This window comes from Gossypium raimondii, chromosome 5 (assembly GCF_025698545.1).
Source record: "Gossypium raimondii isolate GPD5lz chromosome 5, ASM2569854v1, whole genome shotgun sequence".
Taxonomy (NCBI): Eukaryota; Viridiplantae; Streptophyta; class Magnoliopsida; order Malvales; family Malvaceae; genus Gossypium; species Gossypium raimondii.
Window position 1 is genome coordinate 14,641,306 of NC_068569.1, and position 19,025 is coordinate 14,660,330.

The 19,025-nt window shown below is 32.3% G+C and overlaps 1 protein-coding gene across 6 annotated transcripts; it reads right to left on the bottom strand.

Annotated features, from left to right (window-relative positions):
* Window positions 1–746: 746 nt before the first annotated feature.
* Window positions 747–17,951, bottom strand: LOC105769997 (NADH dehydrogenase [ubiquinone] 1 beta subcomplex subunit 2). 6 transcript variants are annotated; one of them, XM_052631592.1, is made up of 4 exons: window positions 17,688–17,951; window positions 17,009–17,054; window positions 16,851–16,913; window positions 747–883 (listed from the first exon to the last, which is right to left on the bottom strand). In XM_052631592.1, the coding sequence occupies exons 1-3, from the start codon at window positions 17,789–17,791 to the stop codon at window positions 16,851–16,853; spliced, it is 213 nt and encodes a 70-aa protein (XP_052487552.1). In that variant the 5' UTR covers window positions 17,792–17,951; the 3' UTR covers window positions 747–883. The 6 variants fall into 6 exon arrangements, with proteins under 6 accessions (XP_052487552.1, XP_052487550.1, XP_052487549.1 ...); XM_052631590.1 differs by having other exon boundaries at window positions 748–877; XM_052631589.1 differs by lacking the exon at window positions 747–883 and adding an exon at window positions 2,283–2,535.
* Between the last annotated feature and the right edge of the window lie 1,074 nt (window positions 17,952–19,025).

Genomic DNA, 19,025 nt, shown 5'->3' on the forward strand with positions numbered 1-19,025 from the left:
TGTGGGTAGCTTATGAAGTGCTGCACTCTAAAGAATAAACGTATAGCAAATAGGTCATTCACTTTAAAGTTCGATAGGAGCAGACATTTCATAAAGTAAGAACATAGTGATCAGATTTGGTGCTTGAGCCTAATTATGGGTTGTGTATGTTCGGCTTCTTATTCTGCGGTTCTTAATGGCAAAAGTTGTGGTTCTATTGGTCTTAGACAATGAGATCCTTTGAACTCATATTTATTTTCTTTTATTTCTGAATATGACTCAAAGAGAGGGCCTTTAACAGGGCACTAGAGTGAGCAGACGTGATCCTAGTATTACTCGCTTGTTTTATATGGTGAGGCTCCGGTTGCTCGGGTCATATTTACCTCGAAAAATATTGGTGGGTCCCGTTTTTCAAAGATTAAGGGATCAGTTAAATAACTAGACTTCTCGTTTACTCTTGCAAGCGGAAATGAAGTGTTTATCAAAGCTATCCTTACCTATACCATGCCATGTTTTTTCTTACCAAGTTCTTTATGCAATGAGGTTGATTCCATTATTAATATTCGGTCATGATCCCATTTCAACAGTTTTTTTTTTTTAAAGGGTAATCAAACAGGCAAATTTCTATTATTCTGTAGACCAAATATCAAGAAAACTTCAATTCGGCCAAAATCTACATTCAGCCAAACCAGAGGTGCACAATAAACCAAATGCATTCGGCCATAAAATCCACACTTTAACAGGAAAACCATAATGCATAAATGAAGTTTCAGTTTTCGTCTCATTATGCTTACAATCCCATTTCACCATCACTTTATTGACACCGAAGAAAATAAACAGAAGACATTCCAGAACAGCATCTGTGCTACGCACCCATAAGCAGATAAGCTTCTTCAGGCTGCAGCTAAACACAATGTCACTGATCATTGAAATGGAGAACAAGTTTTGTTCATGTCATACTTCATTCTTGCTAAACACACTTATATGTACATCTTTTATTGGCAACAAACACATAAAAAGGGCAAAAGAAATTACCATTAAAAGGTTCTAAGATCTCATAATAATGCCGATGCGAGTACGAGATTTATCTCTTCTCTATTCATGTTTTAATGATGATTCTTGTGCATGCATATGCAAATGTCATCAATCGTATGGCCAATATCAACAGACCATTAAACCTTCAAGACATCTATGGCCATATACCTTTATGTAACAACTTGAAGTTCAGTAATAAACTCGAATTACTGAAAAATTAAAAAATCAAGGTTTCAAGCATCAACAAATTAATGACCTCCCTTCCACTTGTGTTAAACTTAGCTATCATAAATGCAAAATTACACAAAAGGGAAACTAAGTAAGGCATGCTAGGCAATCACATAAAAAGAAAAGCAGTACCTAATGCTTGTCTCCATGGCCATGAGAATGGTCATCACGGCCCTCCCAAGGGTGTCGCCAACCCTACAAGTCCAGAAACAAAGTCCACTTAAGAATGAAATAAGGTTACTGTGAATAAGGCTGATTATGAAGACAACTGAAAGGAGAAACTTCTTACCAACACTACGGGACCATCCTGCTTAGCCCTGTACAGGACCCAAAACCTGAAACACCAGAGATATTGAGAAACATCAGAAAATCCACCAGCATTGCAGTATCATCTTTTTCAATGTTTGCCATGAATATTCTTATTTTCATGGCTTTTGGACCCACCATAGCTGACAAAGTTTGATCCTTGGTGACTAACTATTGCGCTAACGTGGCAGTTAACAGTTTCCACATCACCCAACATAGAAATTAAAAAAAGGTGATTAAATAAAGATAATGTTGTTATGTTCTAATTACTAAAGTTAATGCATATTACTTTTCCATGGTAACCCAGATCTTAGACAATGAGATCCTTTGAACTCATATTTATTTTCTTTTATTTCTGAATATGACTCAAAGAGAGGGCCTTTAACAGGGCACTAGAGTGAGCAGACGTGATCCTAGTATTACTCGCTTGTTTTATATGGTGAGGCTCCGGTTGCTCGGGTCATATTTACCTCGAAAAATATTGGTGGGTCCCGTTTTTCAAAGATTAAGGGATCAGTTAAATAACTAGACTTCTCGTTTACTCTTGCAAGCGGAAATGAAGTGTTTATCAAAGCTATCCTTACCTATACCATGCCATGTTTTTTTCTTACCAAGTTCTTTATGCAATGAGGTTGATTCCATTATTAATATTCGGTCATGATCCCATTTCAACAGTTTTTTTTTTTTAAAGGGTAATCAAACAGGCAAATTTCTATTATTCTGTAGACCAAATATCAAGAAAACTTCAATTCGGCCAAAATCTACATTCAGCCAAACCAGAGGTGCACAATAAACCAAATGCATTCGGCCATAAAAATCCACACTTTAACAGGAAAACCATAATGCATAAATGAAGTTTCAGTTTTCGTCTCATTATGCTTACAATCCCATTTCACCATCACTTTATTGACACCGAAGAAAATAAACAGAAGACATTCCAGAACAGCATCTGTGCTACGCACCCATAAGCAGATAAGCTTCTTCAGGCTGCAGCTAAACACAATGTCACTGATCATTGAAATGGAGAACAAGTTTTGTTCATGTCATACTTCATTCTTGCTAAACACACTTATATGTACATCTTTTATTGGCAACAAACACATAAAAAGGGGCAAAAGAAATTACCATTAAAAGGTTCTAAGATCTCATAATAATGCCGATGCGAGTACGAGATTTATCTCTTCTCTATTCATGTTTTAATGATGATTCTTGTGCATGCATATGCAAATGTCATCAATCGTATGGCCAATATCAACAGACCATTAAACCTTCAAGACATCTATGGCCATATACCTTTATGTAACAACTTGAAGTTCAGTAATAAACTCGAATTACTGAAAAATTAAAAAATCAAGGTTTCAAGCATCAACAAATTAATGACCTCCCTTCCACTTGTGTTAAACTTAGCTATCATAAATGCAAAATTACACAAAAGGGAAACTAAGTAAGGCATGCTAGGCAATCACATAAAAAGAAAAGCAGTACCTAATGCTTGTCTCCATGGCCATGAGAATGGTCATCACGGCCCTCCCAAGGGTGTCGCCAACCCTACAAGTCCAGAAACAAAGTCCACTTAAGAATGAAATAAGGTTACTGTGAATAAGGCTGATTATGAAGACAACTGAAAGGAGAAACTTCTTACCAACACTACGGGACCATCCTGCTTAGCCCTGTACAGGACCCAAAACCTGAAACACCAGAGATATTGAGAAACATCAGAAAATCCACCAGCATTGCAGTATCATCTTTTTCAATGTTTGCCATGAATATTCTTATTTTCATGGCTTTTGGACCCACCATAGCTGACAAAGTTTGATCCTTGGTGACTAACTATTGCGCTAACGTGGCAGTTAACAGTTTCCACATCACCCAACATAGAAATTAAAAAAAAGGTGATTAAATAAAGATAATGTTGTTATGTTCTAATTACTAAAGTTAATGCATATTACTTTTCCATGGTAACCCAGAAAGCAATTTATTCCAAAATATAAAATCATGAAATTAGTTAATTCAAAATATAAAATGAAAAAGTAAGATTTTTCAGTAATTATGAAATAAATACATTTTCTTTAATTAATTAGAAAAACATATTGGTGGAAATTAAAGAGTTTAACCCAGTTTCCCTAAATATATTTAATTGGTTACTAACCTATTTAATTAGTTCAATGGTTTGAAAGTATTTAATCAAATATTTTGGAATTACCATTAAGAAAACGGAATCGTGGTTTTGAACACAGTCATGTTGTGCATTTCGCCGTCACGCATGCATGATAAAAAAACCGCCTTGTTGTAAAGCAATGAATGCCTCCTTTTCCATTTCATCACTTAAGTGGACAATAATAACCATCATTAAAAGTAAGAAACAAACAATAATAATTTTGCATATTGCCCACTTATGAGATGGGAAAGAAGGCACGAGGCAGCAGATTTTTATTCCCAAGAGAAAACGCTTAATGCTTAATTGGGTTTTTAAACTATTTAAAATATCGAATGACTTAATTGTATTAAACAGATTATTTAAGTGTTATTGAATGAGATATTACTATCTAGATCAAGAAATGCAATCGAGAAAAAATAAAAAGTATCGAATTAATCATCGACTTTATTTTTGTAACCGTTTTAGTCGAGGTAAGTTCGCATTTCATTTTAAAACATTACATTTGAATTTATAAAATTAATTGATATCTTTATATAAGTATTTATATATTGATGATAAGATTGTTTTGATTTGAAAAAAAAAAGAAAGAACTGCGATTGAAATACATCATGATATTATACTCAAAAAGGAAAAGACAATGGTTGAAAGACACTATGGCATTACATCTGGTATGTTCGAATCTATGAAAAGGTTGTAAGGGAAGTCATCAGAAAAGGATGTATTCGAAAAGGATATCTGCAATACCCCGAAAATTACTACAGTAAGAAAGTAAGATAATATCCTTGATATAGTAAAATAAGGAAATAAAGTGATAAAAAGGGTAATATTGAGTTATGTCAACATTGAGAAGTATATTATGACATATTAATTCAAGAAAGGATTAAATTGTAAAAGTGAAAAAAGTTTTGTTGCCTAAGAGTAAATACTCAAAATTTGAGGGGTTAAAGTATAAATACAAAAAAGTTGAAGGGCCAATAGTATAAATATTTTAAGGGTGGAATAATCTAGAAACTAAGGAAAATGGATGAATTAGGACCAAATTGAAAAGGTGAAGAATTTTGAGGGATTAAATTGCGATTTTACCAAATTAAGTGATGACTCAAGGATGGAATTTCAAAAGATTATAAAGGGTAAAATGGTCAAATAGAGAACGAGAGAATTTTAGAAGGTAATGATGATGTTTGTGATATTTTTAATTACTTAATTAGATAAATGTTATTTAATTAATATTTTATTAAGATTTTAGTATTATTTTATTATTAAATGATTAATATAAAAGGGAGGAAAGAGATGAAAAAATTATCATCTTTCCATACAACCAACGTTAGAAGAGAAGAGAAGAAAGAAAGTTTTGCTTTCTTTACAATTTGGTCCTTTCACCAAAAATTCACTATTTTCACCTAGAAATCAAAAGAATTTCTATAGCTTCCAAGAGAGAAAAATAATAAGGAGACAATGGGGAGCTAGAATGTCAAGTTAGATTCAAGAAATAGAAGCTGGAGAAGAGAGAAAATCAAGTTAAAGATTGAAATCAATAGCACAAGGTAAGAACATCAAGATTTCAATATATTTTTAAGTTTGTTATTGTTGAAAAAGCATGGAAATGATGTTATAGTAGAGTTTTCTTAAATAAAGTCTTATGTTATTGATATAGTAGTGAAGGGAAGTAACTGAAAATGATGGGAAATATTATAGAGAAAGGGAATTCAGGAGTTATAAACTTAGTAATCAACATCTTGTACTAAAACAGTTTTGGACAACAACAGTAGGTTAAATTTGAAAAATCACCATAAGTTGTGGAAATCGAATTAGAGGATTAAAAAAATATGGAATTAAAGCTTATTAAGTCTAGTTTCTCATAGAAGAAACGGTGTAAGTAATGGAATTGTAAATCATGAGATATAATAAATTTTGTGAGACAAGGTCAGAATGAATTCGGGTTCCCCTATTCTGACTTTGGAAAATCATAAAAAATTGAATAAAAATAATTAGAGACTTAAATTTATATTTTTAAAATCCTGAATCAGTCTATTTTCAATAAAAACAAACTGAAACATCATCCAAATTCTTTACAAAGAGATAATTAATTTTTAGTTAAGAGGGGTCAGAATTGTCAAACAGTGAAATATGGGAAACTTTAAAGAATAAACTGTACTTATTGGCTAAACCAAAAATTCTGAAAATCTTATGGTAAGAAGATATGTAAGTCTAGTTTCATATGAATTTAGCGGATATTAATTTGGAGTTCCGTATCTCAAGATATAAACAATTTAGTGACTATGACTCAAGTGGACAGCTTTGAATTAATATATAAATAAATGGTGGAATTATAGATAATGTGACATATAAGCATATTATACATTAAGGATGTGGAATGGAGAGGAGGAGGAGGAGAATAAATTATTATTCAACTAGCATGAATTCTCATTAAAATGACCAATTTGTATGTTTTAGGTTCAAGGACTAAATTGAATAAAATAATATTTTAAGGGTAAATTGGTAAAAATGTCCCTAAATTTTGGTATTTCTGCAATTTAGCCTGGTAAGTTCGCGTAACTTGAATTGTATTATTAGATGATTGAAATATATATATTGGATTGAGAAATTGATTTGAATTGTGAACATGAGAAATTGTGAATTGAATGAAATGGAAATAAAGCTTTGAATTACATGAGTAAATATCGGGTCTCGTAGGCCCTATTTGTTATGAATATAATATTTTGAGGATATGGAAATAAAGCACGTTAATAATTTAAAAGTTTTAATTCGGATGAAATTTTGTAACTCGGTTTAATATGTATGCAAATGTATGTCTTCTAGTAATGCCTCGTACCCTATTCCGGCGTCGAATACGGGTTAGGGGTGTTACAATGTGACATCGCCAGATTCGGTCATAACGTTTAGACCAGGTTTGGGGTGTTACAATATCGAATGAAAATGTCAAAAAAGATAGCAATGAAAAGTTGATATCTCATTCTTTAACCATTCGCTATTCAGATAACATGTTTCAAGTGAGATATGTATTATAAGTATGAATATGAGATGAATGTTTTGATTAGTATAGTTTGATAATGAATATTAATACCTTGGTGTAATTATATGTTTCATATGTCTATAAATATGTTATCTAGTTATGTTTGTGGTGTGTTTAGATGATTAAATGGTATATGAGTTTTTCCGAGTATTCGATGTTGTTTCATTTGGTTCAACGGGTAATTAAAGCTTTAAAAGAGAACATGAATATGTAAAATAATTCATGGTTTTGAAAGATGATAAAGATTATATTGATATGTGTACTTGAAATGAAAAGTGATTGTTTATTGAATAGCATATTGAAATGCTTATTATAAAATATGTCATGATTTGGTTGGATTTACATGTAATGTTTCACCTACTAACCTTGTGAGGTGGTGTGTATAGGAAAAGAATTTTTTCTTATGACATAATGAAACTATGCTTGGTTTACCATAATGTGTTCGGTAAGTTTAAGTTTCCTTTATATGAGCTTACGAAAGCTCAATCGATTAGAATCTCATTGGAGCACTATCACACTATTCATTCGTCATATTGGTAGTTTTGGTTGTTTTGGTTAACGGTTATAAATGGCATGTAATAAGAGTTTTTATGCTATGTACCAATACGATGTGGTTTAAGTTTACATGCCTATATGCCTTGATGTTGGCTTATAATCGTATATATGTAAGTATGTGTTTTGGTTACTTGTGAATGCTTTGAGAGTTAAATGGTTATTGGTTCATTGAAGTGTGAATGAAATGGTTGAACAGTGCTTTTAAACAGTTATTTGGTATATATGATTTATGCTTAATGAATGAACTTGAAATGTTAATTTGAGTCAAGTTGATGTGTTAAATTGTGGTGTCAATTGAACGTATATTAGCTAGGCACCTAAGTTGGTTGATTTTGGTATGTTTTTGGTATGTTGTAAAGCGTTTTGGTCATGTGAAAGTGATTGGAAATGGTATGGTTTGTTGTGCAAGAAAAGGTTAATGTTTTGGCTTGTTTTAGGGGAAAATTATGTTGCACACGGCCTGAGACACTGGCTATTACACGACCGTGTGCACACATGGTCGTATGTTTCAAGTCAGTATGCTACACGGTCTGAGACACGGCCGTGTGACTCAACATCAAATGCACACACGATCTGACATACAGCCTACGACACGGCCGTGTGACCCTATTTCGAATACCCACACGGGTGGACACACAGTCTGGGCTATGTCACACAGCCTGGCCACACAGCCATGTGACCCCTATTTTCCTGTTTTCAAGATTTTTCCAAAATTTTCTGTTTTGTTTCAAATTGATCTCTGATTATTCTCAAATTATTTTTAGGACCCCAAAAGCTTGGTTTAGGGCCCCCGTAAGAGTATTTTTACTATGATTATGTTAAGTTGCATAATCGTTTCTATTTTGAAGATAAATGTGCTGATTTGTACGGTAATGCTTCATGACTCTAATCTGACGATAGAGACGGGTTAACGGTGTTACAAAAATAATACATATACTTTTGAGTAGATCGGATATGAATGCTCAATCAACTCGAGAGTGGATGTATGAATCATCCATAACTCTTTTAAAACGGTGGGCTTTTAAATTGAATTTTAAAATTTATGTTTCAAAAATTAGGGTTTAAATTTTGATTTAAATAAATTTGTTCAATTGTTGATTCAACCACTTCGTATCGATTTATAGATCAATTGATTCAATTCTCTCTCTAGACCAATACCTCAACTAGTTCTTCACTCAATCTATAAGTTCCAATTATGAAATCAATGTGTAAATTTGGATTCATCAAAATGTTTGAGGCTCAATTTAAGCCTATTTAGGTAAATATTTGATACATGTACGACCACAAATAATATATGTTAGAATATATAACTATAATTTGAATGAATCAGCACTATTAGAATTAGACTAATAATCGAAATATATTTAGATCTAAATTAGAATAATTCAATGAAAGAACTCGCGCATAGTATTTGTATTCCTCTTTATATTTACACTCTCATAATCTCAATTGTATTATTTCGGCCAAGACCCACAATTATTATTACTTATTATTAGACATCATATATAATACAAATTCATAATATATAAAAAGAATTCCTGGTGGCTGCCAAAGATTCCACAAGTATCTATAATACATACATCCAAAGGTTTGTAGGGATGAAAAAGCTTCCAAAACAGAAAAAAGAAACAATAGCGTGATTCCTTTTGCTTGGTATATATATGCCTAGTGTTTTATTATTTCTTAATCATTCTTTTATCAACTACATGCAGTGAAGTTGAGAACTTTACGTGCCCCCTTAAGGGCTAACATTCCCCTTCAATTGCTACAGTTCAAACTTCGAGCTCAAGGACCTGAGGAGGAGGAGGAGGAGCTTGTGCTGGGTTTTCATGGACGTTATTCTGCGTAGTGTAGATAACGATGGTGGGAATGGATTGAATTGTGAGAGAAAAGTATCGAATAAAGCGTATAAATTGATGGAACAGTCGGTTGTGCCAAGGAACTGTGAGAATGATGAATAAATAGGTAACCCAGAAGCTTGAAGGGGGAAAAAAGATGGAGGCAAGGAGTGAAATGAACAAGGCAATGGAGATACCTCGAGCTTTCAAGCTAATAGGATGGGGAGTGAGAGGGAATTCAACAGAGAAGAAGAGGAAGATTACCATTAATATAATGGCAACAAACAAGGCTAAGAACCCAAGCATCATGGTTGAAACCTGTTGGCCAATGAGGGCACCAGCAAGTAGATCAAATGAAGGTTCATTTTGGGATGCTACAAATAGAAAAAACCATATCAGATTCAGCAGTGGAGGGAATGTATACCTCAAATCAATCAGGACCTGCATTTTTTTTAATGTACTTTTGCTTTTGAGGAAGTAGAGGGGGAATGGGACGCACTTATATAAATGGTAGTAAAAGAAAAAAAGTTAAGATTGAAAATGGCATTGCCGAAAAGGAGGAAAAAATGGTAAAGACAAAAAGAAGAAAAAGACGAGGAAATTCTGAGTCAGAAAAGCCATGGCAAGGTTGAAAAAGTAACGAATAAGAGATTCAAAATCCAAAACAGTGACATCAGTCAATAAATCAACGGTAATGGAAGCCCTTTGCCCCAAAACCCTTGGCTTTGCATGTTGAGTTGGTGGTACATGCAGGCATACAGGAGATCATTATCATTGGGGATGACCTTTCATACGTGTGACAAGTGACATAAACTTCGCAAGTCAAAGTCTATCACTCGCAAATTATTATTTATATAATTAAAGCATTTAGGGTTCCAACTTGACTTATCTCAAATTACAAATATTATCATTACATATTTACTATTTATTTGAATAAAATAATAATGATTTCACAAACAGCTTTTGTTTTGAAAGGTAAATTAATTCGTTTGATGAACACAACATACAGAGAAAAAAATAATAAACATTTATCGTAGATGGTAAAGACAAACTCCAACAACATAACAAAGATTTTAGCCTCAGCATCAATAGAACATTATGACACGTTGACAATTGGCTTTGCCATAACTCAAGCACGACATATCTGAAGTGATTGCAAACACTTAATACGATAAGGAAATCAGGCCCGGATGGTCCAAAACGTTGAGCAAAAATTGACAAAAGAATCAAGCATTCACGAAACTAGAGAGGACGACAATAAAATTATCCCTAAAATCACTTGTAAAACTACTATTACGTGCATAAGCAAGACTAAAAAACGTGCTACAAGAGCAGATAAAAATTTCTAAAATTGAAGACTTATTAAACAATGGAAAAACAAACAAAAAACATATAAAATTTAAGACAACACGGGTCTAAATCGACACATGAAATAATTTATTGTTCTAAAATACTCTCAAAACAAAAACAGATTAAGAAGTTGACGAAAAGTCACCAACTTTTCAAGAAAAACTACTGGTGGCCGGTGGAGTTTTAGCGAAAGACAGGTACCGTCACTTGTCCATCACAACTTGTGAAGACAACAAAGATACCCACAAAATAGATCTGCAAATTGAAAAGAGAGAAGACATGTGTAGTGAATAAGAAGAATAAAGAAAGAAAAGTTGATGGGAGAAGAAAAAGGCGGGTGATAACCAGCCTGAAGGCTAGCACCACTGTTGAGCAAAACAAAATATAGAAAATAAATATCTTGGAGAAAAAAAGAAAAAAGTTTTTAGAATTTTTCTTAACACACAAACAACTTTTTAATTAACCACTAACTTTTTTGAAGTAATTGATTAAATAAGGTGTTACATATACATGGCCTACCATTAGAGACACCTTCGCTAGAGATAGCCTCGTTACGAGATTCTACTAGATCTATCAGCTCCACCATTTGGTCATGAATGCAAGTGATCTTCTCTTTCACCATGAGGACTATTCCACCGGGCTATAAGGAATATGCAAGCAATCACTTCTAACAATTTGACTATCTTGACAAAATATTTATAATTTGTCACTAACATATCGTGCAACTTGATCACCTCATGTCACATTATCGACCCAACAAAAGAGCCTATAAGCAATGGGTCAACCTATTAGAAAACAACACATGTTCTACAACGTAAACTCATATATCTCTCCTTCAACCAAAATCTTCTCTCTTCCTCCTCCATCCTATGTCAAAATCAAACATTTCTTTTCAATTCCTCCATCTTCACCTTGTGTCTTTTTGTTCTCATTGGGTGAACCGCCTCTAACTTCCATCTTTAAAATTAATTAATAAATTATTCATATTACATAGATAATTAGACCTGATCATGGGTTGAGTTACCTACCCAAGCCTGAAGTTCGCCGGAAAAGTAAAAGGATTTGGACAAAAATATAGGCCCAAAAAATAAGCTTTGACAAAAATAAGGCCTATTTTTTAAATGGGTCGAGCCTTGGGTAAAAAAAATTTTGGCTTGGACTCGGCCCGAATCAGCCTAAATTTTTTTTATACTGTTGCTTGCTGCTATTTTGCTATTATATTGATATTGTTTTATTGTTATTGTTTGAATATTTGTGTAACTCTTGTTTTGTTTTTATTTTTACTACTATTTTAGATGCATTTGTTTGTTAAGTTGCAACTATCTTAATGTTATTTAAGTATAAATATCTTTTTTAATTTATTTTCAATTTGTTGAGAAACATTTGTTTTTATGTTTTTAATGTATTTGATGTATTATATTTTTAAAATTTATTTTTATATAAAAAAATTAATACAGGTGGGTCGAGTCAGACTCTGGTTTAACATTTTTAATCTAGGTTGGACTTGGGCAAAATTTTAAGCCTATTATTCAAGATGAGTCAAACCCAGACCTAAAATTTTGCACCGACTGGTTCAACCCATGATAAGTGTATAGATTATTTATTAGAAATATAAGAATGTGAGGATATTCATACCTTTGTTTAATATAAGTCCTACTGAAAGCATTTATTTAGTACATTAATGAGATATCACACTATATAATGTATAATTGTTAAATCTTTAATAAACCTAAATTTGTGGCATTTAAAAATGAAAAGGTTATGAATGTTAAGTCCTATGCTGATATCAAGGTTCACTTCATGATGTATGTATATATACCTAAATTTATTATCATATAGGAAAAGCTTAGATGAGGGATTAGAGATAAGAGGGATGAGAAATCTTGGCCGGCCAACCATTTACTAAAAAACTATTTCTTTTTTATGCGAAATAAAGTAACCTATTTATTTTCATTAGTAAATTTCCTATATGACTATAGAAATGTCTAATATTATTATTTCCACTTTCCATTGAAATGAGACGCGACCATTATTAAACACTTCTAGATGAGCTCATGGAAAGAAAATGACAAAACTAGTAATATATATATTATGGTAAAGTCGAGAGAAATTAGAAGATTTTTAAATTTTGGGTTTAAATTTCTTGGTGCGCATGTATTTTTTTTTTAAATTGTATGTAAAAATAAAATATCCTTAAAATTATATTTATTATTTTATAAAAATATTGAATTTTGGTAACTTCGAATGGATTGTTAAAATTAGATTTTACTGGATCACTTCCTTACATCTCCTTTATCCATATGAGAGAATTTAATCAAATGTTGATTAATGTATATCTTTAATTTGTGGTGATTTGAAGATATAACTTATATTATCGAATATGTGATGGTTAGAACATTTTGATTTTTTTTAAATTAGGCATTTCTAATTCTTTTTATAAAAAGTTAAAGATTTTTATTTAAAATTTGAAATACTTTTTGAAGAGCTTTTTGACGTATAAAACTAAGTAGTATCGCAATAACAATCAAAGATTGAGGATTAGTTTGCTTCAACTAAAAAGTAATTGTCAAATTAAAGATTAAATTTATTATTATACCTTATAAATCAAACACTAAAATAAATATTTAATTTTATTTTAATAATACGTAATATTGGAATGCGGGCCGGGGAATTGAAAATAATCTATCAATAGAATCTGGGATGGGATATCATACAAATGGGATGAGATTTCTTACGTCTTAAGTTTCCAATTTAATTACGTCCAAGTTTTTAAGATAATACTAATACTAATAATACAAAGATATGGCGCATAAAATAAATTATTATAAAACTGCAACTTTAAAATAATTCAGAGATGCATCTTAAAATTTACATCTTAGCCCCACTATCATCAGATCAACATGATGATGAATATCGATTGACCAATCAACAATTGCCGAAATCCCCAAGAAACTCACCGTATTAGTGATGCTAAAAGACCTAGTTTGAGATTACCTATCTTCCCCCTCATTATATCGGATCTATCATGATAAAGCTTTCTAGTAGATTTGGCAGCACCATTATATTAATAAATCTCATATATATACACTACAACATGACTAGAAACAAAAACTAAAAATAAACTTAATTTATCTTCTTTTAAAGAAAATAAAAATCATGAAAAATATGGACAAAATAAAATTACAATAATTAGCCTTAGCTTTATAGAACTGCTGTGCCGAGAAGAAAAGTTTATTGACATTCAACTAATAGTTTTTATTATTTTTGTTTAGCATACATGATATGACTAGTTTATAATAGAAGCAGTTGAAGATGCAGGGGGAAGAGTCTTGGAAGAAGATCCATGGATTTTAGGTGATCTATCGGTCTACAAATCTTCAGCATATCGTATGGTAATATAATTATCTTGGTCAGTATAGACGATGCATGCTTAATGGTTAGTCTCTTTCAAACCTTGAGGTGTCATGAAAACAAGAGACAGAGATTTCCAAGAGTTGTACATATACACAATATAATTTATGGATTTTGCCATATATGTAAGAATACCAGTTCTTCAAATTTGATGGTACTGGTGTTTACTCAAGTAAATTTAATACTTTGTCCACTCTTCTTCTTCTTACTGTAATGCTTTTAGTTTTCATAATAGATTTAACTTTGTCATAAGGATGTTGGCTTTTATATGTTAACTACTCATTTTAGACATATGTTAGCTTTTATTTTAAACAATTTATCAAATGTGATAAAATTGGTATACTAAAAGCACAAAATTATTAATTTAGAAACCAACATCGACAATAAAATTTGAGTCACACTGTTGTAGAAATTAATAGTGAAGGAGTGGAGTGCTAAACACCTGTACGAGGACACATATTCAAGGTAGTTATTAGTGGGGTATTATTTTTCTAGATTGGTATTAATTTGTTTTGATGTATTTAAGATTTATCACCATTTTTAAAAATTTTCAAATAGTTAAATTAAACAATATCTTTTAGGGTAGATTACATCATTAATTACTTAACTATTAGTGTGATTCTGTTCAGTCTCTAAACTATAAAAATATTCAAATTTATCACTAATGCTTTCGACCAGTTCTGTTTTGATCACCTTCTATTAAACCATTAATGAAATTTGTAATATTGCGATCACCGGATTCATGTATTGAAATGTTACTTTCGATGCCAAAACAACTATATTAAAATCCAGATTATTTAACAATTTTATTCAACATATTAGATTAAGGTATCTTTTATGACACTTTTCAAATGCATAACTAAACCTAAAACCAACTCTAAATAATTCTATTATTAGTTAATAAACAAATACAGACCTAATTGCAAATTTCGCAAAATTTCCAGCCCGACGTATAGCAGATAGGAGGTCATTCACTTTAAAGTTCCATAGGAGCAGGCATTTCATAAAAAACGTAGTGATCAGATTTGGTGCGTGAGCCTAATTATGCGTTGTGTATGTTCCGCTTCTTATTCTACGGTTCTTAGGGATAGTTTAACGATACTTTTGAAAAGTGTTATGGAAAAATACTTTTAAGAAATACTTTTGAAAAGTTTGATTTAATATTTGAGTGTTTACCATTACTGTCAAAAAATACTTTTGAGAAATAAAATATTCATTTTAGACATGTTATTATCAAGTAAGAAATATGCATTTAAATAATATTCAAATTAGTTAATATTATTATATTTAGTAAGAATATAAAAAATTTTATTATAACTTGTTAATATTTTAATATATGAAATATAAATTTTAAATATTTTAAGTAATAAATATTAATTATTTATAAAATTTAATTAGAATATATAAACTATATTTTAAATATTTAAGTAATAAATATTAATTATTTTAGATATTAACACATTTGTATTATTTTAAAAATATTTTTATTTTTAATTAATAATTTAAACACATTTGTAATTAAGCACAAAGAAAAAAAAAGAATGAAAAGTAGTATATTATTAGAGGGGTAAAAAAGTAATTAAGCACCAAAAGTGCTTTTGAAAGAAAAAAAGTTAAAAATTTTAACTTCTTTTCAGCAAAAAACAGCTTATTTAGCACAACTTTTCTTCTAAAAGTGTTTTTTGAGTCAAAAATACTTTTTTTAAGCATTATTATACAAGCCCTTAATGGCAAAAAGTTGTGGTTCTATTGGTCTTAGACAATGAGATCTTTGAACTCCTATTTTTTTCTTTTATTTCTGAATAGACTGGAAGAGAGGGCCTTTTACTGGGCACTGGAGTGAGCAGACGTGGTCCTAGTATTACTCGCTTGTTTTACATGGTGAGCCTCCGGTTGCTAGGGTCATATTTACCTCGAAAAATATTGGTGGGTCGTAATAAGCGAGCCGTTTTTCAAAGATTAAGGGATCAGTGAAATAACTAGACTTCTCGTTTACTCTTGCAAGGGGAAATGAAGTGTTTATCAAAGCTATCCTTACCTATATCATGCCATGTTTTTTTCTTACCAAGTTCTTTATGCAATGAGGTTGATTCCATTATTAATATTCGGTCATGACTCATGATCCCATTTCAACAGTTTTTTTTTAAAGGGTAATCAAACAGGCAAATTTCTATTATTCTGTAGATCAAATATCAAGAAAACTTCAATTCGGCCAAAATCTACATTCAGCCAAACCAGAGGTGCACAATAAACCAAATGCATTCGGCCATAAAAATCCACACTTTAACAGGAAAACCATAATGCATAAATGAAGTTTCAGTTTTCATCTCATTATGCTTACAATCCCATTTCACCATCACTTTATTGACACCGAAGAAAATAAACAGAAGACATTCCAGAACAGCATCTGTGCCACGCACCCATAAGCAGATAAGCTTCTTCAGGCTGCAGCTAAACACAATGTCACTGATCATTGAAATGGAGAACAAGTTTTGTTCATGTCATACTTCATTCTTGCTAAACACACTTATATGCACATCTTTTATTGGCAACAAACACGTAAAAAGGGGCAAAAGAAATTACCATTACAAGGTTCTAAGATCTCATAATAATGCCGATGCGAGTCCGAGATTTATCTCCTCTATTCATGTTTTAATGATGATTCTTGTGCATGCATATGCAAATGCCATCAATCGTATGGCCAATATCAACAGACCATTAAACCTTCAAGTTCTAGACTTGAAGCACATCTATGGCCATATACCTTTATGTAACAACTTGAAGTTCAGTAATAAACTCGAATTACTGAAAAATTAAAAAATCAAGGTTTCAAGCATCAACAAATTAATGACCTCCCTTCCACTTGTGTTAAACTTAGCTATCATAAATGCAAAATTACACAAAAGGGAAACTAGGTAAGTCATGCTAGGCAATCACATAAAAAGAAAAGCAGTACCTAATGCTTGTCTCCATGGCCATGAGAATGGTCATCATGGCCCTCCCAAGGGTGTCGCCAACCCTACAAGTCCAGAAACAAAGTCCACTTAAGAATGAAATAAGGTTTACCGTGAATAAGGCTGATTATGAAGACAACTGAAAGGAGAAACTTCTTACCAACACTACGGGACCATCCTGCTTAGCCCTGTACAGGACCCAAAACCTGAAACACCAGAGATATTGAGAAACATCAGAAAATCCAACGGCATTGCAGTATCATCTTTTTCAATGTTTGCCATGAATTTTCTTATGATTATCTATGGATCCAAAGGATGATGGAGCAGCAATTATTCGAAGCAAAATCACAAAAGCCATGGATCATGATAACTAAGATTGCTTTTGATTTTATTCTTAAAAATGGTTAAAAAAGTATTAAAATAGCCCTTGCATAGTTTACGAATTCTGCTTAGTAAGACCCAAACAAATAAAAAGTTTGAAGCCTAACCTGGAAAACAAGCGAACCCTAAGACCTAGAGCCCTCTGAGAATCCAAATAATTTGATTTTGATCCAAATTCAAGCCTTTACTGTACTCTAGGAATTAACTCTTCCCTCTAAAGGCATATCCACAGCTTCTTCTTCTTCAGCTGTGCTAGTTAAAATTGCACCCAATTTTCCAATTGCTAAAGCTAAACAGATTCATTCGATAACCTGAATCTAATAAAGCGAAGTTCGTGGAATGGGATTATTGTTAAGCGTGCTTTATTCCATAAGGCAGATTTAAAATGGCAGATTAATGCAAAAGAAGACAAGTGAAGGTTCAGATTAGATCACACTAAAAGGGGGGGGGGAGATTACCACATGACAGCGCACAAGCCCTTGCCGGTGGCGACGTGCCATCTCTTTGGGTGGTGCAAAGTTACACCTTTGTAAGTTGTGCTCCCTCCATGGCCACCTCCCATCGGTCTTTCTCACTGTGATCAAACCCTAAAACACCAGAAATGGTCTCAAATGTTCGAAGCAGGAATGGGGCTCGCGACTCGACTTGGTGGAGTTGATCACTAGATTGCCAGTAGCTTCGATTTGAACGATCACAACCGTTGGATGCAAAATGGACCATCAATGCACAAGTGAAGGCGTGATTATTATAGGTGCTGGACAGAATCCTGAGCTCGTTTATGGTACTGGGCTTTTGGGTCCTGTTCTAACTGATGCTAAACAAATTTATTGAAACCCAAGCCCAATAAATTATAACTTTTCTTCAGCCGAAAGACAAAATGTCGTCGGCCTATAAAAGGATACGCTAAAAGCCTTCAAATTTGTTATGTTTCAAAGCAAAATCATTACCTTAGACAGTTATGTGTTGAAATATTCATTTTATGGTTTGAGCAGAGTTGTTCTCAAGTCAAAGTAGTATGTCTTAAAATAAGTTTTTTATTCTTTTTAACCACAAGTGTACATATGGTTTTATTTTTTGAATATGGTTCTATTTGGACAAAAGTGGTGTACATATAATACTTTTTTCAAATGTATTTGATTACAAATTCCCTGATAAAAATCTACTTCCACTTTCTTCAACTACTTTTTGGTTGAAATAAGCGTTCTTAATTGTGCTATTGCTATATCTCGTTAAGGAATGCTTGCTAATCAGCTCCATATGCCAATACTTTGTCAAAGTAAGGTAGCATAATTACGTTATGACATTGCTTAGGTCTACTATAATACCAAAACCAAAGGGACAAAAAGGGGAGAATACCCTGAATCTGGATAGTTTTGAACTGTTATGATTTTGGCCAATTAGTAATGGAATCCGTTGCAGGCTCCTAGGTTTCGGCCAGTTCTATAATTAAGGTGTAGATTTTTTGTGTCGGAGGATCAAAGGTTGGGGTTTCATGATTGGAAGTTAGTTGGATATGATGCTTCACGCTTCTCGAAAAAACTCGAGTTAAGCACTGAATTATTAAGCATTATCTGCAGGTATGTTTGCACATGGACATCCACCATTTCTCTTCGCCCCGTAACATATCTTATAGATTAATGATTTTAGTTTGTTTTATTAGATATGGTTCACCATTGATGTGGTTAAAGTAGTGGTTTAAATTATGTTGGTTTTATACTTTATTCAGCCACACCGACCTTTCTGTATCAGATTTCTTCTGATACCACCTGTTACAAGAAAGCCAGGAACTTGGGGTC